At 47.4% G+C, this 26,182-nt stretch overlaps 1 protein-coding gene across 2 annotated transcripts in view; it reads right to left on the bottom strand.

The window, feature by feature from the left end:
• Positions 1-16,996, bottom strand: part of Btbd11 (BTB domain containing 11) — a 270,646-nt gene extending 253,650 nt beyond the window's left edge. The window contains exon 1 of one of the 2 annotated variants that reach the window (XM_028776953.1): positions 15,352-16,996. In XM_028776953.1, the coding sequence (XP_028632786.1) occupies positions 15,352-16,501 (1,150 nt within the window). In that variant the 5' untranslated portion in view covers positions 16,502-16,996. The remainder of the gene's footprint in view (positions 1-15,351) is intronic. The other variant, XM_028776952.1, reaches the window with a different exon arrangement.
• Between the last annotated feature and the right edge of the window lie 9,186 nt (positions 16,997-26,182).

Here is a 26,182-nt window from a genome sequence, read left to right as displayed (position 1 = left end):
GGGGTAAGGGGACAACATAGGAAATGTAAATAAAACATCCAATAAAAATTAAAAAAAAAAAAGAACTGTGGTTCTCAACATGTGGGTCATGATCCCTCTGGGGGTCGAACGATCCCTTCACAGGGGTTACCTATCAGATATTTACATTATGGCAATTAGCAGAAGCAAAATTATAGTTATGGTGGAGCGAAGAAATAATGTTGTGGTTGGGGCTCACCACGACATGAGGAACTGTATCGAAGGGTCAAGGCGTTGTGAAGGTTGAGAACCACTATATCAGAAGGAACATCAGCGAGAACAAGACCACAAACGAGGAGTCCTAAAGGAGAGGACTGGATAAGTGGCTGCTTTCTTTATAATTCTACATCCCCTATCTGATTGAGTTAATTGACAGTTTGCCTAATGGCTGCCCCCATTCCACTTTATGGGATTGAATTGCTGCTCTAGGGCTCTGTCTCATAGCAACAGAGCATTTAAGGGTGCTGACTATAAGTCAGGTGTGGTGGTGCATGGAGCTGGATCTCCATGCACCTAGTCTACACAGCAAGTTCCAGGCTAGCTAGAGCTATACATTGAGACCCTGTCTCAAAGGCCTTCTCCCCACAAAGAATATTGACCATGTTGTAATGAAGCCTTGTAATAAGCTTCCAACAAGGTTCACAGCAGAGTGTGGGGATGGTGGGCTGGGTGGCCAGGGTGGCACCCAGTCCCAGAGTCCTCACTGTCTAGCTTTGAGCCTAGATAGCAGCTGGTCTGAGTTTTCTAGGCTGTGCATGAAGCAATAACACTGCCCTCCTTGGTGATGCCAGAGGGATTAAATGAGATGGGGGTGGGACAGTGCTTGGCAGAGGCTGGTGCATCGTGGCCCACTGAAGAAGATCACAGGTAAGGACAGAGGACAATGCCTTGTTGCTTCTTGCCCCACAAAGCACATGCATCATGGAGATACCAAACTGGGGGATTTAGGGGTTGAGCACCACACTTGGTTGGGCTGTAATGACTTTCAGTCTCTCAAGTTCAGCATTTTCTTTACTGCCCATACTCATGTGCTAGTAGCTGTGATCCCAGGTTAGTCTATAAATGTCCTCAGTTTCCAAGTGTCTAGCTTAGAAACCCCAGCTGCATGAAGGCATGGGCTTCACGGGGCTTCTCTCAGCTCGAAGATCCAAGCTACCACACTGCCATGGGAGCTGATTCTGAATTACAGTATGGTGTCATCTCGCACTCAGAAAGTATGTATGAAGACATAATGACTGCTCCTCTCTTTTTGCTCCTCAAAAAGAGGCATGCTCTGAAATACAGTGTTTTTCAGGGCTGAGAATTCAGAAACACAGAGACAGAACCCAGCCAGCCAATTAGGCCATGGCAAGCAAAAGGTTCTTGATTTAGCCATTAACAAGGCCCCAAAGACTTAAGTCGGCACTCCTAGGTGTTGGAGAGACAGCAGTTTATTAAACAAACCCCTGTTTCATTGTGTGTGCATGCTATAGCCACATTGATTCACTAAAAATATATAGTTAAGTGCCTACTGTGTGCCACATGCTGTCATAGTGAGAGGAAGGTTGCCAGTAGATATTAATTACTAGTTTAAACTTGTAAGTGCTGTGATACTCTTGGGCATATACTAAGCACTCAAGGCTGCTTATTACATGTTTACAAACAAATGAGGTGTCTGCACTGCCAAGCAAAGAAACTACATCTTCAAGAAAACCTTCCCAACACAGTACAACTGGCAAAGACAGTATCGAGACTGAACCCAGACTATCTGACCACAGACTGATGGTGGTAAAAACCAACCAGATCAGACAGTTCTTCGAATAAATAACTTATTTGCCCTACAAGTCTCAGTGGCCTCAAGTCCCTATTCGCTTACATCAGGGTCTGGGAATCAGGACTGATCCTGTCTGTTCAGCCACAAAACTTCTTTGGATGAAAAGCAAACCTCTCAGAGTTCCAGAAGCAAGCCAGTTTTTAAAGATGGCCCTCTCAGAAGCACAGATGCTGCTGCTGGCCCTGACAGATGACAGCAGGCACGTTGACTTGCAAGGTGGAGAAGCGTCTGGATGGACAGGGCTATTTTTGGTTCAGAGATGACTTTGATGAGCTCTACCTATGCTCCCTGGAATCAGAAGTGCCACCTGGGGCATAAGGATGTGGCACAGAAGGGGGCACATTCCTTCTCTGCATCGATGAAAAGCTGAATCCCCAAGGACCAGAGAACGCCTCCTACTTTGAAACATCCAGCTATTTGAAGCTACCAGCTCGGTTTAGTTCCAATAATGGGCCTCTTCCATTTCTTTATTTTTTTTTTTCTGAATCTAGAGCTCTGTCAAAGGGTTCCAAGCTCAGAATCTACCTCTCCCTTGCCCCCAAACCCTGTGGCCCAGTTGCTTCTGGGAGCCTCAGCATCATGCTCTGGGGTTCCCAGCTTAGGTATCCAGACCCTCTGGGATATTAGAGGCCAGTACTTTCAAACTGAGCAGCTGTACAAAAGCCCAGTGACAACAAAATATATGCGAGAGGAGTAAGCCTGCTCAGGGAGTGTGCAGGGTATGGGATGAGAGATTCTTTACCTCTCCCCATCCCCGCAGTCCATAAGATCCTTTATGGAGCTTGGGAGTGGTGAAGCCCGCAGAGCAAGCCTCACAGGTGACATACAGAGGGCACATTCCCTCCATCCTCTGGGGAAGTACGGAGAGCATCTTTTGGTTCATGAGATGATGTGGATCTGGTGGGCACTCAGCTTCTGCTTCTTCCTCAGGTCTGAAGGAGCCTGTAAGCACCGAGCAGAAACACTCCCAGGCTGTGGGATTGCTATCTCAATGTCATCTGCCACTGTGTGCCGTTTTCCTCGCAACCTTCTGTTGACCCATGGACCACTCAGGCTTCTCATGAGCTGTTCTTACTGCCTTCCTTCACTGGTTCCCTTCTCTGCCCAACCTCACTCTAGGAAGAGCTTGGTTCCTGGTCCTCTTTCTTCTACACTCTCCCACACTGGTGTTGCCCCACTTCCTGACTTTTAAGAGACTTCTGTGCTTGGGATTTCCACCTGAATCTCCCAAGTATCCTCATCTCTACTGACTATCAACCATGTCTGTCAACAAAAGCATCACCCTCTGATGTCTGAATGTCTGAAAAGTAGCCCATATTGAGTCCCAAAATGGGGTCTGTGGAAGACAGAAGCAGGGGCAGAGCAAGATAGGAAGGGGCTAGGACCAGAGCTGATTAGGGGCAGGAATTCTTGTTGCTCTTTGGACACAGGAATCAGTATCTTATGGAGTCACTCCTTTTTCACACCCTCACTGGCAGGCTTCCTGGGGGCCTTTGTCGCCACCATGACCAAGGTAGGAAGCTGACAAAGAGTATTCCTTGAAAGTCCCATACAGTAGCCAGCACCGCCCCTGACACTGCTCTTCTCTCAGGCACTGGCCTAGCCCTACTTCCTAATCCAAATGGTCTGATCCACATCAAAGTCACGTGGCTCTGTGGACCTCACCTCAGTAGCCATAGCCATAGCCATAGCCACAGGCACAATTTCCATATGCAGAAGAAACTAAACCCACCCTGACCTGCAAGAGGCAAGTCTGTCTTGGCTCAAGTCAGGACCCCTCAGGGTTGGCAAACCAAACACTGAGATGATAAGGGCTGGAGGTCAAAAGAGGGAATGACTGGCTCTCCCTGCCTGGCTCTCAGCAGTTGAACTTCCTAGAGACATCAAGGAAAAGAGAAGTCGTGAGTCATGCTTAGACGCCCTATGTTCACCCCAACTACCTGGGTGGTACCATTTGCTGGATCAGGGACAAACAAGAAGGCACGCCACCCGAAGAAAATCAGTTAATCCACATGACCTCTGCCTCTAAGGTAGTCAACGGCTCTTCAAGGATTTCAGGTCGTTGCCCTGGCAGCCACCCTGACAGGCTCTCAGATATAACTGTGCTGAGAGAGGTTCATTCCACTCTGCATCTGGCACACCGGATCTTCACAGTGATGGCGCCAGTTGTCTCAGCAGACATCTACCAGGACCTCTGCAAACTCCACACCCATGGTGGGATGGAAAGCAAAGTGGAAGATGCCAGTGGGGATGGAAATTCATTCCCCCGACACCCACATCACACCTGTATCACAGGCTTGGCTCTCCGGAAGTGATCAGGAGGAAAGAGATGGAGGTCTCCTTCCCAGGAAACAATGGATGAGAGGTGGATTAAGAATCAGGGTACATGGAATTCTAGTTCCAGCTCTGCCTAGTGGGCTTGGCCAAGCCAATGTCTTACCCTGGGCCTCAGTTTCTCCATTAACACTGGAACCATAAGCTTCCTTGGGATGAAGAGAGCGGAAGGCAGTCCAAGGTTCTTCAGACTGCTGTTGATTGTCTTACCAACTCAGGGCATGGGCCTAAAGGCCTTGCCTCCTCAGACTCTCCTCCTGTCAGATGGGAGGATGGCAGTACCTAACTATTCTTCCAGTGTTCAGCCTTTTGTCCCAGCCCGTTCTCTACACTGTGACTAACACGAGCTGTTTACAACACAGATTTAATCATGGGCTCTCCCTCCTAAAGTGCTATCCAAGAGTAAAGTATTTGCAACACAAGCATCAAGACCTGAGTTCAGATCCTCAGAATGCATATTAAAAAGCTAGGTATGGTGTTGTCTGTAATACAAGCACTGACGTCCCTGAAACAGGCTCAGACATGGCTGCTGGAGCCAGCCTAGCTGGATCAGTGCAGTCCAAGTTCAGTGAGATATCCTGCCTCAAAAAAATAAGTCTGATAATAATGAAGGAAGACACCAGACATCAACCTCTGGGCTCCATAAATATGTACACACATGTGGACCCTCACATAGACATGCATACATAAGAAGAGGAACACACATACACACACAGGTTCTGAGGCTTTCAAGAGACCCCTCAGAAGACACTTAATTTGGCAGATGCTTGGTCTAACCTGTCTCCATTCAATCCTCTCTTCTCTCATTCCAGCTATACAAGCTCCCCTTCCTTCCCACAAGGCACTCCTCTGCCACAGGCCTTTTGCACTATTTACATCTACAGAATACTCTCACCACCAAACCACCTTACTTAAGCCTAACTAAAGCCTTACTTCCTTCACAGAGGCCACACCCCCATGAAGCATCACTTCCTTCACAAAGGCCACGCCCACCCCGTGCTTCCAAACATTCCAACAACTTCAGCAGAGACTCCCAACTAAGTGTTGTGACAACAGCCCCGATGCGATTTTACCTCTGCTTTATTATTTTAAAGATGAGCTGAATTTGTCACAAACCCACAAGCACCAGAAAGGAGGGGACTGAGTTGCCTAATGTCTTACACAGCACTTGTGGAGACAGCCATAATGAACAGAATAAAGTCACCAATTCCTGCATGCCACGCACCTCCCGACAGCCCCAGGGGCTTCATTATTATGCTTCATTAATAGTCCCACGGAAGAAGGGAAGACAGTCATGAAGAGGTTGGACGACTTACCCTATACCCCGTGGTCAGTACGTGCTTACATCCAGATGTTGGATTACTTTCACACTGTTTAAAATCTTTCAAGCAGTGAGGTGAAGTTCTGAGAGCAGGTCTTCAGAGCAAAGAGCTGGGCATCAGGAGAGTACATTACCATTTAAACATAATAGCCACTACACTGAGGATTTATTATGGCGCCCAACACTATTTTACTTATCCATGAAGTAACTTTCTCAACCCTCCCAAAAACCTCTGATGGCGGACTACAACTCTTCTCATCAAATAGGTGTGGGAATTAAAGCTATAAGAGTCACTGAGTTAACCAGCATCACCTGGCTTGTAGGGAGTAAAGACAGAATGTGTACCTTAGTTTCCGTCACACAGAATTCTGTGCCAACCCCTTGTCCTGCCCACATGCATCAAGTCACTAGGCACGTCCTCTCCCACTGAGGACAGACAAGGCTGTCCTTTTAGGGGTACAGGATCCACAAGCAGGCAGGCAGGTAGGGAAGTTCAGAGAGAATGGCATGCAATGCAGTCTGGCCACTTGCAAGCCATGTCACCTTAGGTCACTAAAGTTTCTGTTCCTCAGCTTCCCCTTCTGCAAATAGGCTTGGTAATAATGCTAACTACAGGTGTTGACCTGGGTAGATATCTAAAGAGCTTGTGCCCCTCCAGAGTGTGGTTAGAGTCGTTAGCTACCTATCAAGAAGCCATAATCCTCAGTCCCTTTGTATCTAGTTGAGACCATGTGTGAGAATAGTAGCCATTGGAACAGAGAAGGGATTGATATGTTCATAGCCAGAATGGTCCCTCCCACATGACAACGCTGTCGTTCTTATTCCTGTCATTAGCTGGACTTCACATGAAACAGAAAATTTGCAGTGCTACAGATCAAAGGTATTGTGTGTGCTAGGCAAATGCTCGACCACTGAGCTACACTCCCAGCCCAGAAAACAAATTGACTGTGTTCTCCGCCTAAGATATCAGGATTTACCTGATACATCAGTTAGTCTTGCTCTAACCAACACAGACATTGTTCCCAGAAGTTAGGCGCTTAACATAGGTGACATTATTGGAAGGCAGGACACTGAAACCCCGAGTTACATAGTAGTTCAACTGTCACTTTCCGTAATTTAGACATCAGGACTATTGCCCAGTGTGCTGTGGCTCTGTAGAAAGAGTTCAGGAGAGATACTGGTAATAAAATGTGATGATTAGCTCTAACTGGGTTTAGTGATTATTAGCTGAGGCACAAATAAGCCAGTTTGCAAGTCAAATGAGAACGGAATAGTGAAAGAGGTGAAAAAGACAACAATCTCTAGTGCCTCAAACAATAAGAGAAAAGATGAAGAAGAGTTGTAAGCAAAGTAAATGCAAGATGAGGGTGCAAACCTCCACAAAAGCCTAATACCTTCAGTGTGTTTGTCATGAACTTGAGAAAGAAAGAGAAATAGATGGATAACGAGGCAAAAGCATAATCCAGGCTATAAAATCTGGTCCAGAAAATGACTCTGAGTGTGAATCCTAACACTCTGGATGTCTGCTGGGTGTGGTTTGAGCATCCATCAAGGGTTCATTTCAATTAAAATCTTGATTCCCAAGATGGCGCTTCTGAGAGATGGGGCCTAGTTGAAGGGCTTTGAGTCACTGTGGGTGTAGCTGACTGACTCTTTGGTAGTTCACCATAGAAGGATTTTTAAAAGCCCAAGTTTAGTTCCACCTGGCTGTCTATCCTTGGCTTCAAAGGTAACCCTGCTCCAACAGGAACTTTAATTATTGGCATATGCAATTGCAGTTTTCATAGAGTTCTTGATAGAAGAGGGGCGATACCAGTACCATGACCTTGCATGAGTTAAAGAAACCTTTTTCTTTGTAAATGTAGTTGCTTCATGTATTTCAGCATAGTGACTCAAAGCTTGCTAGTACAATGGCCTAGATGACAATCCTACTAAACTGCTCTGGCAAAAATTGCTAAGCTTGGGTTTTAGAGTCCTTATTGTTAGAGGCCTGAATTAATCCCCTGTGCTTAAAAATTCAAGCAAAAGAACCATACTAGAAAAGATTTTGAGCCTTTAAAGACATGGTGCCTTGCAAGACCCACTTCAGGTGTGGCCAAGAATAAAGGCAAAAGAAAATCCTCCTGCTGGATATAGCAGGGAGTGTGAAGAACAATGGAGCAGCAAGCTCTTCCCAGAGAGCAGAACACAGGCCTAATCCGTGCCATCCATGGCCACGCACACAGGGCTTGCTTGACAAGCTCTCACGACCACTAAGGACCAGTGCTTGCCGTGGGTCTCTCACCAGTCCCTTTACTAAGAGGACGTTTCTCCGTGGTTATCCTAGCCTGTGGCAATACGGTGTGTGAACGCAGACAGGCAGGGAACAGGTGCCTAAGCCGTTAGTTGTCCCATTAGCTGCAGTGAATGGGACTGAGCATCATTCAAAGTTCTGGAATACTGAGTTGGGAGCAATGTTCAGAGAGGAGAGAAAATTACGGGAAGCCAAGCATGCGGATGCTTGGTAACAGGGCAGATGTGGCTGGGTATGGCTAGTGACACATGAACCCAGAGACTTGTTCTGTAAGCAGCTTTCTTAAGACTCCTCATCTTGTCGGGCTTCCTCTGTCTATTGGCTGGATGAATGCAAAGGAGGTGCTTACAGGCTACACACTAAAAAAGCCATCAGTCAGGGCTCACCCCCTAAACGGTGCAACTAACTCCTCCAACCCACATTTCACCTAATCAGAGGTTAAAAGTACAACTACTTTCTACTGAGATTTGGAAATTATTTTTTATAACAATTGATGTGACCGTAACAATGATAATACATAGAAGTCATTAAAAACAGTGCCTGGTCTGTAATGAGCACTGTGAGTGCAGCTATTTTTCCTACAGTAGACACCTATTCTACAGATAGGAAACCTAGATTGGGCAGGGATGTGTGACCCCAGAGTCGATTCCAGTAAATGATAAGCAGATGATTTGTAGATGAGCTTTTCATCTGGCTCGAGGCCGCAGGTGACAACAGAGGGAGAGTCTGGCGTTTTCCTCCACTTCAGAGGCCATCAGCACCCCACCTATCGCCTCAAGCCTCCAACTGACCCCTCACTGGTTTACTGGGTCATTATTATGATGATATTTCATGAAACACACACTTGCAAACACCCCAACCAGGAACTGACTCCTGCACAGAAAACCAAATAACCCACTACTGACCCAAATTCCAGGTTTTAATTTATAAAGAGACAGTTAATTAAAAATGTATACTGAGACCAAAGGCACCGCTCAGTGGGGCTCCTGAGACAGCTTTGCTGCTTCCCTGAAGACGCCGAGTTCCTCCTGGGACATTTTGTCCAGCAGAGACACATCACAGCAGAGAAGGCACGAGACCCACGATGGGAAAACTGCTGTGCTGGTACAGACTCAGAGACCATAGGGCGACTAAAAAGCAAAGACCTGCGAGCCAACCAACCCTCCTCACCAGCTCTGCTGACACAGAGCCAACCAACCCTCCTCACCAGCTCTGCTGACACAGAGCCAACCAACCCTCCTCACCAGCTCTGCTGACACAAGGGCTCACATTAATTAATGTCTATAAAGTGACTGGGGAATCCCTGAAAGGAAAGAGACTATGCAGAACCCCCAAAGTATTGCTATCAGCAGCTGGAATGATCTGCTTGAAAAGAAAGCTGTTATTAGGACATGCCTGTCTGAGGCTGGCACTGTCACAGAGCAGAGCTGGTCTAATCCTGCAATTGCCCTCCATGGAAGGTGTTCATTTCCTCCAGTTTTTTAAAAAAATGTGTGTTATTCTCTTTTATGTGATCCTCATCATTCAGATCCCAAAACAAAATTCACCTGCTAGAAGACTAAGGGACCGAGAGTGGAGACTCGATGTTTCTTAGCAGAAAATTCTTCCCTGCTTTGGCCAAACTACACCTCTTCCAGCCTTCCCTGCACATTTTTTTCTGCATGCATAACAAAGTTTTCTGCAAGGATCCCTGTGGCTTTTGTCGGGGGCATGCCTTTTTCCCCTTGAAAGATATCCTACAATACAGAGAAATGCCCAACACTGAATTTCATGATGAGATGAATTTGGGCAAATATCAATAGATATTTCTATTAACATATGGGACATTTCTATAACTCAGGAACCTTCACCAAAGACATCATCACCATCATCATCATCATTAAAATATGAAATAAAATAATCTTTTCCCCCTTTAGCCACAACAGTCTTCTGGTGACCATGCTCACAGATCAGTCCCTGAAGTAGATACACTGAACTATTTGATTCTGACACACATGTACACACACACACACACACACACACACAAAACCCAACTGAGGTGTTGTACCCTACAGGGTTCCTTCACAGTGAACATATGAGGACATTGATCTAGTGTGACAGAGAAGGGAGATACTACAATACCAGATTATCACCACAGTGGCCACCATCATTTTAGCCCCTACCAGGCACCAGGCTGACATCCCTAGGACAAAGAATCTCATAATTATGAACTCCATTTTACAGCTGAAGGCTGCCTCTGGAACTCTCAAGAACAAACAACTGGCAGCCTTGGAACCCGAATCCAAGAGCTGTGACTTTGTAATCTGATATCATAGCAAGTGCCCTACAGAGGCTAGTTTGACATCCTAAAGACTGACGATCTGAGGATCGATCTTCATTTAGTCAACAAGTAGTAGAAAGTATTTACAGTGTGCCAGGCATTCAGAAGGGGAGCTAGGAGGAAGACATGGGATGAACAGGGGTTGAGGAGGAGTACATCCTCTTAGGGAGGAGGACAGATCACTGGTGAAGCAGGACTTCAAGGCTGAGCAGAAAACGACGAGTTCTGCAGGCATTCAAGATACAGTGACTAAGACATGACAAAAGCCTTAGCCCTCGTCTTATTTCCAGTGTTAGTGGAATGGATGGAGTCAAAAGTTTGCACCCCACAAAAACTCCATCTGTCCTTTGGAGTCTCTTCCATGCTGCTCAGGCTTTTAAAACACCTAAAAGTAACACAAGAAAACCCAGGTCTGAAGAGTTGTATAGCATCACAAAACAAAGGTCATGCTCCGGAGCTCTGCTCTATCCAGCTAATGCTGGGACCCAAGCCCCGCCCAGCTAATGCTGGGACCCAAGCCCCGCCCAGCTAATGCTGGGGCCCAAGCCCCGCCCAGCAGATGCTGGACTCAAGCCCCACCCAGCTAATGCTGGGGCCCAAGCCCCGCCCAGCAGTTGCTGGACCCCAGCCCCGCCCAGCAGGTGCTGGACTCAAGCTCCTCCCAGCTAATGCTGGGGCCCAAGCCCTGACTAGTGGATGCTGGACTCAAGCCCCGCTCAGATAATGCTGGACTCAATATCTGCCTGGTGGATGCTGGCCCCACTGTGCTCTTTGTTTCCCGAGCTCAGTCCCACTAGAGTTTCATGATTTCCCAGCCTTGGCAGTTTAGTATCTAAATCTAAAGGAGAGCAACTGTAAAACTGGCAATATGTGTGGGGCAAAGCTGAAAAACGTTTCAAAAGAGGATTCAAGTGCTGGCAAGATGGCTCAGGAGGTACAGGCGCTTGCCACCAAACCTACGGACCTGGGCTTGACATGCAGAAACTAAATGGTGGGAAGAGTGACCTGACTCCCATGAGTGTCTTCTGACCTCTACCATGTTAGACTGAATATTGCTTCAAACTCACCAGCCCCAGGTGTCCCCTCAGAATCTGCATCCTAGAGGGCTCCAAAGCCACTAGCCCCAGGTCATCCAGCTCCAAACTGCTTCAAAACGGCCTATACTTCCCTTGCCCAAGATGGTCCACAGAGCTCGGAGAGCAAAGGGCCTTCACTTCTCTCTTTCTATTCCCAGCCCTGGCCATTGCTCCAGCTTTCTTGGGTCCTCACCAACAACGCGCCAATGTCAGCAGGAAGTAGTCACAGAAAAGATTGCAAGACCCCTTATCATTTATTATCAAAAAGGGGGAGGACTGGGGTGTTAGGTCTCAAACCCTGGAAAATGGCCAACTGACTACGTGCCTATTTAACATATCAAAGTGGACCTGGCTGCCAGGTTCTCCCAGCAGACCTCCCCTTACCTTTATGGGGTGTGACTGGCATACCCTGCCCCCACCCTAAACTTCCCGAGCTCTGGGTTGGGCTGCCCTTTCCCCAGGCAGCAGGAAGCATTCTAAAGAGCATGCGTCCTTACTCCTACCTCGCCTCTTCCTACTTCCGTAACTTTTATAATAAAGGGAGGAATGTTGGCACTCATGTCTCTGGCCTGGCCTGCCACACCTGTCTAGGCATCTCTACTAAAGACATTATCCTCTGCCTTTCCCTCTTTTAGTCTCCTGGGTCTCCCCTCCCGCTCTCCTTATATGGCCTGGCTCTCCCAGATGTCTCCGCCTCTGATTACGCTCTACCTCATATCTACAGTAAACTGTCTCCTCCACCATACCTAGGCGCAGTCAGGTCCTTCTTTTTTTTTTTTATCTTTTTTATTCACACTGATATCCATATGGGCACCCATGTGTGCAGGCACACCTACACACACACGCACACACACACAATAAAAATTAAAAATTGAAATTCAAGAAACTCAAAAGGCAGTTAGCTTCTTTAAGGACATCATTGAGCAATACAGTACAACGGCTTGCTGAGTTCAACAGGCATCAAGTAAGTTCTGGCTGGGTGTTAGGTACTCCCTGCCAGTTTAGATCATCAGGTATAAAAGGTGAATAAATAGAAACAAAAAGAACAGAAAATTGTATGAGGTCTGTGCTCAGCTGTGTAGATAATGTGAAGTAAGATGGCCTGAAGGCAGGGAACTCATCAACACCTGAAGTTACAGGTACAGTGGCTAAGAGTGTGAACGATGATGTAGGCCATCTGTGTTCAAACAAGCAATAAAAAAAAACAAATGCCCCCTCCCCCAGAAAAGCTCCATTTGTGCCTCAGTTTCTTGCACTGTATAAAGGAGATGACGGTAGCACTTTGGGTTTTGTTTTTTTGTTTGTTTGTTGAGACAAGGTCTCATGTAACCCAAGCTGGCCTCAAACTTTGCTACGTAGTCAAGGATGCCCCTGAACTTCTCACTTTTCTCCCTCCACTTCTGCATGCTAGTATTACATGACTGGGTTGTTTTTTCAGTGCCGGGGGTTGAACCTGGAACTCTGTGCATGTTCGGTGAGCACTCTACCACCTGAGCCACATCCTCTGCATGACAGCTGTGCTAGATAAAAGGCACACTGAGTTTTGATGCATAAAGTCATCTTGGGAACATGCTGGCTGTAGTCACCTTTTACCCAGTGTCTACTCAGTCCCTGACATTTAAAAACCGTTCAATAAATATTGAAGAACAGATGAATGCACAAATGAATAAATTAGTGATGTTACTGAGTTAAAAGAGGGAAAAATCCATTATGGAGGGTGCGTGGTCCTCAGGAAGGCTTGCAGGTCAGAAAGACTGCTGTGCAAAACAGCTGGAGAAGCAGGCTTGTCGTTTAGTGTGTGTCTGGATGCCTAAGACACTCATCACTCATTCCTCAGCTCTTCTGTATGCGTGCCCAGCCATTTTGAACAAGCCCGTAGAGAAATGAAGAGATCAGGATGAAATAACAGTGTGTCTTGGGACAGAAAAGGCTTCAGGAAGAGCCCTGAGTCCCAGGAGTTAAGCTGTGTGGTGTGAGGAAGTCTGTGATGGCTTCAAGGCCCAACCACCGCTCACTTGCCCTGCCCGAAACCAGCCCTGTGGTTTTCTCTTCCCTTAAATTAGCCTTACTCCAAAAGGGATAAACACAAATGCTGTCTTTACAAGAGGCTAAAAATCCTAAGAGCAATCTTTTTCTATTTGAAAAAAGATTGGCAACTAACAGAGCTACAGGAGGAGCTGAGGGCATACTGTGTGTTAAAACCTGCATTCTGCAGACAAGTGGGCAGATCTCTCAGTTCAAGAGAATGCAGACTGGGGGAACAGGATGCTGGTGTTGGCAGACTAAAGCTTTCTTGGAGTGGGGAAGAGGGTGGGAATCCCTGTAAAAGTAAAATGGAGGAGCAAAAGAACCCCAAGAGGAAGATAAAAAGTTGTAGTGCTGAGACAGTTGGGCTAAGGGGTGACTGCAGTGGGGGGCACTGGGAGTCTACAATAGAATAGTAAGCTGGTCTGTGCTTTTGGGTTGAGGGTGTGCTTCTGAACAAAGAACAATTCAAAACTTGGGGGTTTGCAGGTGGATCCCCCATTCTCAAAAAGCACACAGGAAGCCTCGTGCTCTGTCACCAGATGTTTTCTGTCTCAGAGGGATGTCCTGTGTACTTGCAGCACAAGCCTGTGTCTGTGCAGGTCTGAACACGTTGGTTGGTATCCTCTGGGGAGTATGCCTTAGGGCAACAGGGGGTTGGCGGGTGGGCTTTGGCAAAGAGATTGCAGAAGAGTCTCTGGATACAAGCTGATCCTAGGCCCTCCCCCAACACACACACACACACACACACACACACACACACACACACACACACAAGCTTTGCTCTTTTCTTCCTCTTCCCCACAATGATCGCATCCAGGTGAAGGGATTCAGTCAGAAAGTCCACTAGGGTAAATTTACAAACGGTTAAAGCTGGAGCCTTATACACCTCAGAAGCCTGCTAGTTCGCTCCTTCACACACTCACAAGGCACATGCACACACATGCGCGGGCACACCCACATGCACACTCTTGGCACCCCAGAGGCCGGGCCGGGCCAGATGCCTCTCTCCTTTGGCTTGGAGGAAACAGACAGGCTGTGACATGAATGAAATCTACCCAGAAAGGCTGCCTTTTCCCTCCGACCACGCAACCTCGGGCCAAACCGCCTGGAACACGTAACAAAGTTTTATTTCGCTTTTAGAGTCTCCAGTTACTCTTCTACCATTTCCTGTGGAAAATTGAAGCTTTGAAGTGTCTAGCTCAGGCTTTCGCAGACGGGGGCCCGCCAGGGTGAGCCCCGGAAAACAAGCGCCCCAGCACCACCCTATGGGCAGCCAGGACCCCAGGTTCAAACCCACCCGGCGCCCTCCAGTGGGGAGCGATGAGGGGATTTTAGTATTCCAGAAAAAGGACGCCCGTAGCTGACAACCTGTCCCTCTGGCCCAGGTCCCTAATGACTCTCCTTCAGTCAAGTGACAGATGTAAATCACCCGCTAGAGTCTGGAATCTTTGGCCTTACCCGACACTACGCCACCCTCCACATTATCCCACCCTCTACCACCAGCTCTGGGTTCAGGTGCTCAAAAACTGTTCAGGAAAACTTGGTGCTATGCAGTGTCGCAGCTCCACCACCACTACCTACATGAACATCTTTAGGCCCACCCAGCTCTATCCTTTCACCTTCGCCGCGGCCAGCCAGGCCTTCCTAGCGCACCCACAGCGACCCCAGAGGGCCTGGGGCAAGCGAGAGAACTGCATGGCAGACAAGTGAACCCGCCTTCTCCAGATCTTAGCCCAATTCGTGGGCATTGGAATGCAGCCCCTTAAAGATCACAACAGGGTTCTAGAAGATATGCACAAGTCTAAACGTCTCGAGCCTGATCAGAGTAAAATAACATACTAAGTTACATATAAGATAAAAGGGTGTTGGATTTTGGCCCCATCTTGCGGGAGGCAGCCACCTCCTGGCCCTGCACAAAGGGGGCGGAACCCTGTGTGTTCTGGGACCATTATTACCAGTGTCAACCACGCGGATCCCAAGCTCAGGATGAATCTACGGGTTCCTGGCTTTCTCCATCCTGGCCCCTACCTCTAAGCCCGTGGAGGGCGCGGGTGGCCAGAGAGACGCGGGAGGGGGACAAGAAGCAAACTTGAGCCGGGAGTTGACAGAGTTGGGAGGGAGAAGGAAGGCATCCGTACAGCCACTTACCGCTAGCGTTCTTCCCACAGATGAGGTGCTGGTAGGGCTGCAAGAGCCCCCAGATTTCCGAGTCGTTGTTGACCGTGTGCTCCAGGGTCTCCACGGTGAATTTGGGCGCTTCGTGAAGCGTGTGGTGGTGGTGGTGATGGTTGGCGGCGGCGGCGGCGGCGGCGGTGGCTGGCGGGACTATGGTCGCCGCCGTGGCTGGCGGGGCGCAACAACTACTGCCCCCGCTGGCGCTGCTGGCTGCGCTGCAAGGGCCACCGCTCGCCGCTCCCCCTCCCGGCGTCTCGCGCTCCTTATCCGCTGCAGGGGCTCCCGGGCCTGAGCCGGGGCCTGGGCCAGAACCGGAGCTGGAGCCAGGGCCGGGACCGCTACAGCTACGAGGTAGCCCGGAGGCCAACACCCGCGTATAGATGTCCCGGAAGAGACTCTCCATACAGGCGGTCAGGTAGATGGCGGCATGCTCGTGGATGCGCAGCGCCACGCGGCTGTCCACCATCCAGCGATACACGCGGCCCACGGAGAAGGTGAGGCCGCAGCGAGCCGACTTGCCACGGCCCAAGCGGTCGCCGCCAGCGCTGCTCATGTTATAGAGGGACAGCGCGGCCAGAGCAGCAGCGGTGCAGTGAGCCGCCAGGCCCCAGGACAGCACGATCTCCATGGCACTCTGGATCTCGTACTTGGTGCACTTGGCGAAGCGCAGGCTCAGGCGCTGCGCCTCTTTAGCGATGCGCACCAGAGCCCGGCTTACCAGCATGGAGAGCTTGGCCAGCGCGTCCTTGGGCAGGCTGCCGGGGACCGCTGGGCCTGCCCGGGGATCCCGCGAGCGCAGCAGCAGCAACTCCAGTTCCTGGAGGGTCCAGGGGACCTCGTCGAGGTCCGGCAGCAGCCGCGAGCAGTGCTGACCGGCACAGTCCAGCCCCTCGGAGTCTTCCACCAGGGCAGTGTTGACGGTGTCAAAGCTGTTGTGCCGGCTGTGCATGGAGTCAGCTAGAGGCGGCCAGCAGCTCCCGCCATACGGGGACGCCGGGTGCGAGTCAGAACAGCACAGAGACAAGTTGGAGGAGCGCACAGAGTCCGCCGCGCCACCATAACCCGAGTCCAGCGTCAGATCTTCCAGCGTTCGCACCACCGGCTTCTTACCTCTCCTGGCCATCGCTGCGCCACTTCATGCTGCAGCCGTGGTGGAGCCGAGGGGAAGGGAAGGAAAGAAGCTATGGGCACTGGGGTCCTCGGGGACAGTCGGGCTCCTCGTCGCCTAGGCTCACTTTCCCACCTGGCGTTACCAGCAAGTGTCACTACTTTCGCCTGCCTCCCCGAGCCACTGGAAGATACACGGCGGAACCTGAAGTCGTCTTCTGGAGACGGGGCCAGAGCTAGGGCGCAATGAGCCGCGAGCCAGGCCGGGAAGGAAGCTCCCGCCAGGACCCGCGCCTTTCATCCAAAATAAAAGTGTCTGGTCCTCTCCTCCCTAGGACCAGGCGGATGCAGAAGCCACTGAGCACCGGCCACAGTGTCGATAGGACCTAGATCGCCCCAGATACGGCCGCCGCAGCTCGGCGGGCAGCGGGCTCCCCCGGCTCCCCGCTCCGGGCCGCGGTTCTCTGATCTCCCGCCCCGCACTAAAGCGCTGTAGCCAGGCGGCTGCAAAACCCTGCTGAGCCCCAGCAAACCAACAGCCAGAGGGCGGGCGTATGCAAATAAGGGCCGTCGAAAAGCCAATGGAATCTTGGGATGCTAATTACTTAGGTTTTTTTTTTTTTAATTCCTCCCTTCCAGGCGGCCCCGCCCCTCAGGCACGCCCCCCGGCCTTGACCAGGGCTGCAGCTAGGAGGGAGCCGAGGCCTAGGTGGAAGGCTGGAGAAGGAGAGCAGCCATCCTGCAACTGTAGCCTCCCCAGTTCCTGCTTTTGGAATATCAACCACATTTTCATTTATATCGTTATTTGGTCCACTCTGCGGCTCACGAAGTGTTTGCCTGAGGGCCACTTTCTGTTTGGGCGTTTTGGATTTCTCTTTCTCTCCCACCATCCCAGACAAGAAGCACTACTCCTTCTTCAGGCACCCTGACTAATTCATGCAGGTGCCTCTTCTCACCCTGGGTTTGCTTCAGCTCCAGTGTGGAGGGGAATAAACCAGGAAAGTGTGTTGGGGGGGGGGGGGGGGGGACACGCTGATGAATGCCACTGGGAGGCGAATCTCTAGTCACAAACCACCTGTCACCGGGACTTTCTAGGTTTGTTTGGCAGGCAGGAATCTACACCCACTCTTAAGTCCCAAGGTTTGCGTGTGTGTGTGTGTGTGTGTGTGTGTGTGTGTGTGTGTGTTTGGGGGGGGTGTTTTCCCCGGCTACTCTGCAGTTCTGGTGGACAATCTTCTAGACAGCTCAGTCTTATATTTGTGCAGAGGGAAAATATTCTTTTCAACTAAAGAAATACAAAATATGTGTGTGAGTTTGTTGCATGTCTATGTTTAATGGCATTCTTTGCCTTGGCTACCTCCATCTACCTTAGGAGAAACCTTATTCATCCGAAGATCTATAGCTCCCTTACAGAATCCTGTTCCCAAGAAACCCACCCAGACCTCCCAAAACTACCTTGAGTGTCCAACACCCTACCCTCTTCGATGGCTTCACATTTCTGGGCCCTTGTCACTGTGGGTCGCTACCATCTTATTTATTTGTCTGGATCCCACATTGAGCTAGGGAGTCGTAGTAAATGCTATGTGTCAATAAAGGAAAGAACATGCTTTGAATTGCTGGTTTGAACGTTCAACTATGGCCGACAGGGATGTGAGAAAACACTCAACATCATTGGCCATTGGGGAAACTGCAAATCAAAACCATAACGAGCTGCTAGATGATGCCTGATAGGGTGGCAGTTATCAGAAAGTCAAAAGATTACAAGCATCAGCAAGGGTGTGGAGGAAAGGAAGAGTGCACTCTGTTGGTGAGAAGGGAAACTGATATGGCCATTATGGAAAATAATGCCGTAGATCCTCAAAAATGACCAATCAGAAGTACCGTATGATCCAACAATCCCACATCTGGATCATGATCAAAAGAAATAAAGTCATTATTTAAAAGATCCATTTACTCCCCCGCCCCCATTCACTGAAGCATAATTTGCAATAGCCAAGAGAGAATATTGTTCAGACTCCAATAAAAAGGGGGGGGATCTTGCCATTTATTACAAATGGCTAATCTGAACAGTATCATCGTGCTACGGGGAATGTCTCACTTGTGTGTGACTCTGAAAAGAATCACGCTCACAGTAACAGCAGCATGTATGATGGTGACTGGGTGCAGACAGGGGTGGGAAATTGTTCAGCACACAGACTTACAGTGACGGACGATTGCGTTCTACAGTTCTAGAGACATTACGTACATACAGGATGGTATCCATTGTAAATAACGGTGTCCGTAGGAAGTTTTCTGTAAGTGCTCTTATCTGGCAGGGGAAAGGTCACACATGCGCTGGGAAGTACATCAATCATCCTGATTATGGTAATTATTCACAATACACATATTAAGCACCACATAGTACACCTTAAATGCCTACCATCTTTGTTTGTCATTAGTACCTCAGTAAGGATGGAGGTGGGACATGGGGCAGCTGTGGATTGCCTGCTGTTCATTCCACATGTCCCATGTCATCCTGTAGCTTCCACCCTAACACACATCCGTAGCATAATTCCCCTTCCTGTTCTCTAATACGAGAACCTTCCTAAAGTTTAGTTCTTATATTGTCACACTTAACAAAACCAGAAACAACAGACAACTCAAATCAAAAAATGTGAGCTATTTTTTAATTAATTAATTAATTAAGTCTCCCAGGTACCTAAAGTTTTCACTTATTAGCTGACTTTCAGGAATCCCACGCTATTCTCAAACTCCCTTTCTGTAACTACACACACACACACACACACACACACACACACAGAGAGAGAGAGAGACAGAGACAGAGACAGAGACAGAGAGAGACAGAGAGGCAGAGGCAGATGGAAGCAGAGGGGGCGCTCTCTCTCATACACGCGTTGCTGCTCTGGGCTCCGGATCGGACCCTCCTGCAGTCCGATACTCCGAGGCAGCGTCTGTCTCTCCCATCATCCTCTGCAGATGGCCATCTCCCCTCTTTTCTTCCTAAAATCTCCTTTCCTCTCAGCCTGTGGGATTTGGGTCCATTTGAGAGTGCTTCGACGTTTTCTTCTCCTGATGCTGCCCGCTCTCCACCCAGACAGGAGAAGGTATCCCTGTACACAAGGCTCAGTGCTTGTTCTAAAGCCCTTTTCATTTCTCTGCACGGTTTCCTGGTTGTCTTGTCCACTTCAAGCCTGTATGCTGAGGTGTTGAGTGCCGGGTGGAGCACAGCAAGCAAAGGCCTGAGGACCCCTCGTGTATGTGAAGGAAACTCACACAAAGCAACACATTGCACACTGGACGCCGATTCATTTCCTCCTGTGGTGTGAGGTCAACCTGGTGCTGGCTGTCTTTGCCACTTTGCCAGCCATAGGCCCCAAGCTCATCCCTTCCATCCATTTTCACTTCTGTTTTCTTTTCTCTGAGATGCCCCAGTTAACCTGTCTTATAGAGTTGTGTAATTGAAATAGGGTTCCACATTATGGAATAGTAGATTTTACACTTCCCAATTTTTTGTACAGAGCACTCACTACCTATGGAATCAGAAGAAAGGAAAGTAGATGTTACTTATAAAATATAAAGTTTGAAGGCATTGCCATAACCTGTAGAAACGCTTCTCTTCTGAAGTTTCAGATATACATTTGACTACTCCTCCTTCCAGGTGGCACACTCCTTAAAAGCTGGGACGTCATCTAATGGAGGCCATTACTGATGACCATATTTCATAGCACAGTGGATAAATGAAAGCCTAACTCCATATATTTCACAAAGGTAAAATTCTTTGTAATAACATCAAATGGCCATGAACTGTAGTTTGAATGTGCTTGGCCCAGGGGTGTCACTATTTGGAGGTGTGGGCATGTTAGATAAAGTGTGTCACTGTGGGGGTAGGGCTTTGAGGTCTGCTAGTGCTCAAGGTCCACCCAGTGTGGAAAGAGCCTCCTCCTGGCTGCCTTCAGATGGAGATACAGAACTCCCAGCTCCTCCAGCACCACATCCTGGCTGCCTTCAGATAGAGATACATAACTCCCAGCTCCTCCAGCACCACATCCACCTGCCATACTTCTCGCCATGATGATAATGGACTCACCCTCTGAACCTGTAAGCTAGTCCCAATTAAATGCTTGTTGTAAGAGTGTCTTGGTCATGGCATCTCTTCACAGCAGTGAAACCCCGACTAAGACAGTGAGTGACAGAAAACACTGCCAAGAGAAAGCACACCAGCAGAGTGAGAAAGGTCCCATAGGATTAGAAAATTCAGTCTACAAAAAGCAGAAAAGAGGAGAAGGATGAAGAGGAGGATAAATAAACCATTCAAAATCCTCCTTGACAGAGATAATCGATACTAACAGTTTGTACTGCCTTCTCTTTTAAATTTTCCCTAGCTGCTTTCTTTGGAAGGTATATGTGTGTGTTCACGTATGTGAATGTATCAACACAGTTGAGATTTGTATTAGCTACTTCTCTCTTGACGTAATAAAACACTATGACCAAGGCAACTAATAGAAGAGTTTATTTGAACTCACAGTTCCAGAGTGTTTGAGTCCACGGGGGAGCCAAGGTAGCAGGCATCTGGAGCAGAAACTGAGGGCTTGCATCTTATCCACAAGCCCAAGCAGAGAAATGGCACAAGTCTTCAACTCTCAAAGCCCACCTCCAGTGAGATACTTCCTCTAACAAAGCCACTTCCTTAGCCTCCTGAGACCATACCACCAACTCAGTACCAAGAGTTCAAATATCTGAGCCTCTGGTGGACATTCTCATATAAGCCACCACAGGATTGTTCTGTACATCACTTTGCATTCTGATTTTTCCTGAACATTTCTTCAAATATTATCCCTTCTCTCATGGTGTTAAAAATCCATCCTAAATATTTTACATTTTTGTGGCTAGAAAATATCCTATTGCACAAAAATTTAAAACACCAAAGAAATTGAAGAAGACATTAGAGGATTGAAAGGCCTCCATGTTCATGGATTGGAGGCCAAAAACTATTGCAGATTTGATGCAATTCCCATCAAAATTCCAGTGATATCCTTCACAAGGAAATTAAACAATTCAATCAATCAATGAGGTAATGAAAGCAACTGGCCATTCTCAAAAAATAAAATACAAATGGCCAATGAAAGTATGAAGAAATGTTCAACCTCACTGGCCACCAGAGAAGTGTAGATTAGAATCACACTGATGTTCCATCTTGTCTAGTCAGAGTGGCAATCACCAAGAAAACAAATAACAACCGATGCTGGTACAGAGGAGGTAAAGAGGAGCCCCTCTACCCAGCTAGTGATGATGTAAAGTATAAGTATCTGTGGAAATAAGTGTGCTGGTTCCTCACAAAACTAAAAATAAATCTACCCTACGACTCCAAGGGACTGCAGGCCAGTACTTCACAGAGAGACCTACACATCGGTGTTCGCTGTACCACTATTCAGAATAGCCAAATTATGGAACCAAGCTAGATGTTTAACATCTATCTAGAGGAATAGTTAAAGAAAAAATGTGGTGTACATACAAGAAGAACAAAGCCATATTGTTTGCAGAAAAATGGATGCAACTGGAAAGGATCATATTTAAATTGAATTAAGTTAGTTTCAGACAAGTATCACACGATTTCTCTCGAATATGGCTCCTTGGTTCCATATAGATGCCTATGATCATATATCTATATCTGATGTGAAAGCAGCCACGCAGCCACCAAGGAGAGCAAAGGGAATTAATGGGTCTGTATGTGGAGAGAGACATAAAGAGGAGAGCTCAATTCATGTTCTGTATGAAAACATGTCCTGACATAGCACAGCACAGTCTACTCTGAATATACACAAAAATTAAAAATCCCATTGCTTGTTTTTACTTTGATATATTGATTTCCAACTTGGTTGTTTCTGCTCATTTACTCACTCCTGTGAGTAATTTGGGGATGGGCCTTTTGCACCTACATAAGAATTGAAAACTTCTCTATATCTGTTATCTTTTAAGAAAAGTGACTATATAATATACATGTACTAAAGATTAAAAAGAAAGAAGAATGATGATGTTATATCAGTGAGGTTAGTTGGCCTCCTAGAAATCAAAGATTCAGAAAGGTTTCGTAACAGTTACTCTTCTCATTGCTGAGACAAACCCCTGACAATGAGGAAGGAAAGGGCTCGCTTTGTACCTTGAGGGTGAATTTCCCCATTATGATGGAGACATCACGGCAGTGAGAACATTTGGTCTCCTTGCATCCAGACTTAGGATGCAGAGAGAGATGGACAGCAGCTGAGCCCGTGCTCACGTCCATGACAGATAGAACCATTGCTGGCTCTGTGCCCTGACACACTATAGGGGGTATCTTGGGGAGGGTGGCTTGCTAGTGTGCACCAAACACACAGGCTTTGTGACTTTTCAAAACACATCGTCCTGAGTATTCCTTGCACATTTTTCAAAATCAACATAAAATGTTTTAGATTACTCTGCTTTAACATTATGTCTTAGGGTTCCTATTGCTGGGAAGAGACACTATGACCATGGCAACTCTTATAAAAATAATTTTAAAAAGATTCAATCGAGGATGGCCTATAGTTTCAGAGATTTAGTCCATTATCATCACAGCTGGAAACAAGGCAGTATGCAAGCTGACATGGTGTTGGAGTAGGAGCTGAGACTTCTACATCTTGACACCCAGGCAGCAGTAGACTGTGTACCACACTAAGTCTAGCTTGAGCATAGGGAACCTCAAAGCATGCGCCAACAGTGATATGACATATGTCCTCCAATAAGGCCACACCTACTCTAACGAGGCCACACCTACTCTAATGAGGCCACACCTACTCTAATGAGGCCACACCTATTCCAACAAGGCCATACCTCCTAATAGCTCTACTCCCTATGGCCAAGGGTTCAAAGACATGAATCGATGGGACCATTCTTATTAAAACCACCACACACAGGACTTTTGAAAACAACAAACGTCTTCAGAAAAGCAAGTTGGAATAAATATTAAGCAGTCACAAAGAGTAACAATGCAAATCTTTATTTCTACAGCCTATTGTATGCAGGGAAGTGTTTTGGCTTTGGAGAGTACACAGTGTGGCCATACATGTGACCTTGCAGAAAAATGCTTGATGAATAACTAATACATGATGACTAAGGGCTTCTTGAAAGGATGAAAATGCTAGCTACAAACAGATTCATTGGATTTGTAGTGGGTTTTTGTTTTAATTAAAAAAATTTTTGTGCAATATATTTTTACCATTTTCTTTCCCATCCCCCAGTTCCTGCCAGGATTTTTATTTATTCTAGTCCTGTCTCTGTAGTTTTCTTTTTAGGTTTTTCCTATTTTTTTTTTAAATAAGTCTAGCCAGGCATAGTAGTGCATGCCTTTAATCCCAGCATTCAGGAGGCAGAGGCAGGTGGATCTATATGAGTTCAAGGTCAGCTTGCTCTACTAGTGAGCCCCAGGACTGCCAAACCTGTCTCAAAACAAAACAAAAATCTGAACTTTTTTTTTTTCACAATAAACAGGTACCTTTTTTTTTTAATCAGAGTCACAAAAGTACTTTCAACAGAAAATAAACTTACTCTCTGCCCATGATTCCCGTCGATCTAAGTACTGAGGAACTTTACCCTTCGGTAGTCTAGAATTAGAAAGGCCTGTTGACTGTCACAGCAGTCACCGTACCAAGCAGCCTCATTTACTGTGGCTCATCACATCTCTCCAAGAATCTGCCACGCATGACTGTACCAAGCAACCCTACTTGCGTTTAGAGCCTAGTTCTGCTACTTACTCAAGCAGGCTATAGCCCCGAGCAAGTTCCTAGGGCTCACCGTGCCTAACTGTGCCTTCCTTCTTCACCACTGATTGAGGCTAAAAGCTCAGCAGCGAGGTTTAAAAGGCACGATCAAGAGTCTCAGGTCTGACACTAGCTGCTGTCTCAGTTCTTCAGTCAGGTGGTAGCCTGTGGCTGGGGGGTGTGGCTGTAAGATCCACCCACAGGTTAGCCCTGCCTAGTCTCTGAAGGAGTAGAGAATCTGGGAAAGGAAGTTCCCTGTGAATCAGGTAGGCAAGGCAGAAAAGTGGAAGAGCCGGAATGAGCTTTGAGCACAGGAAGATGAGCCATTCGGAAGTAATTACACTACTGTAAACCGTGTGTTTCTTTTATAGTGAGTCGCACTGCAACACCACACATTTTCAGAGATGACGTTTCACCTGTGTTTTCCCATCATTCCTGGTATCCTTACTCTGCACACAGTTCCCAGAAGCCAAGCAATGAGCCTCATTTTCCCTCAGACGCTACTCTGTTGGTAGGATCATCTTTCTAAACCAACTTTCATCAGTATCAGAAAGGAATAGTGCTAGTCTCTGTCCAACTTCGTTATCTTCCCTCCTGTTCAGGCTTCCCACTCGTTACAATTCATTATTGCTTCTTAAGCGTGGAGAGTATCTTTACCCACACAGTCCCATTTGTACTAAATACTAGTACTTAAAAAATAAGCATGCCTATGTAACTCTCTTAAAGTCTTTCAGAGTTCTAACTAACCACACTCCTGTTCTACCCTGTGGAGCTGGCTCATCTGTTTGCACTACTTCTTTGAAGCCTTGAATGTGTGCCTCCATGACAGGCTGTGGCAGTAATTGCTAGCTATCGGCAATATCAGCAGCAACAGCCACTGCTATAGTCACCTTTTGTATTTTTCTCTGTGTAACAAAACAGTGTTTATAGATGTTAGACTCAAGGTCATAAAGATCCAGGTTTAAATACTAACAGTGTGGGTTTTTTTTTCAGTTGTATTTTTAACCTATGAATTTGTTTTCACTAAATTTATATACATACATATTCCTTTTGTGATACAGGAGGTTGGACCTAGGACCTTGGGCAGGCTGGTTGGTCACTCACTTTAGCAATATCTCCATCCCATCTGTTAAATATTCCTGTTAAAAAGATCATAATGTCAGCCAACCTGATAGAATTGTGGGGACTTAGGAAAGTACCCAGTGCATTGAAAAGTTCTAACAAATGCAAGTATGGTGGACTGAATGAGAAATGTCCTTAAGAGCTTCATGTATCTGAACATTTGGTAGCACTGTTTGGGGAAGCTTATGGAACCTTTAGGCAACAGGGCCTTAACGAGGAAGTCTGTCAGTTGATGGGAGTTGAGGGTTTATAACCTCCTCCCAGTCCTGTTCTCTCCCTCCTCCCCTCTCTCCTCCACTTCCTGTGTGCATTTGACATAAGATCACCTGTGTGTCTGCTTCTGCCCGGTGCCATGATGACATGATGAACAGTGAGCCAAAAAAGTTTCCTTAAGTGACCTCTGGCTGCGCGCGTGCATACATAAGCTCCTGCATGTGCCAGTGAAGACTAGAAGTCAGCATATTCTTCCTCAGTTACTCCCCAGCTTATTTTCGAGACAGGATTTCACATTGAATCTAGAGCTCGCCAATTTTGCTAGCCTGACTGACCAGTGAGCCTGGGAGCTGCCCTGCAACACTGGAGTTAGGAATGTGTGCCATTGTGCCTGGCTTTTCTCTGGGTGCTGGGGATCTGAGCAAGTCTACATGCTTGTGCGGCAGCTTTCTATTCTCGGTCGTCATAAACTATAGGCAGAATTTCAACCTATAACCCCTCTCCATCACATGCATCATGGGTAATTCAACCTATAACCCTCTCCGTCACACGCATCACGGGTAATTCAACCTATAACCCTCTCCGTCACA

The sequence above is a fragment of the Grammomys surdaster genome, unplaced genomic scaffold (assembly GCF_004785775.1).
Source record: "Grammomys surdaster isolate TR1022 unplaced genomic scaffold, NIH_TR_1.0 275, whole genome shotgun sequence".
Classification (NCBI taxonomy): Eukaryota; Metazoa; Chordata; class Mammalia; order Rodentia; family Muridae; genus Grammomys; species Grammomys surdaster.
This window is presented reverse-complemented; position numbering and strand designations above follow the sequence as displayed.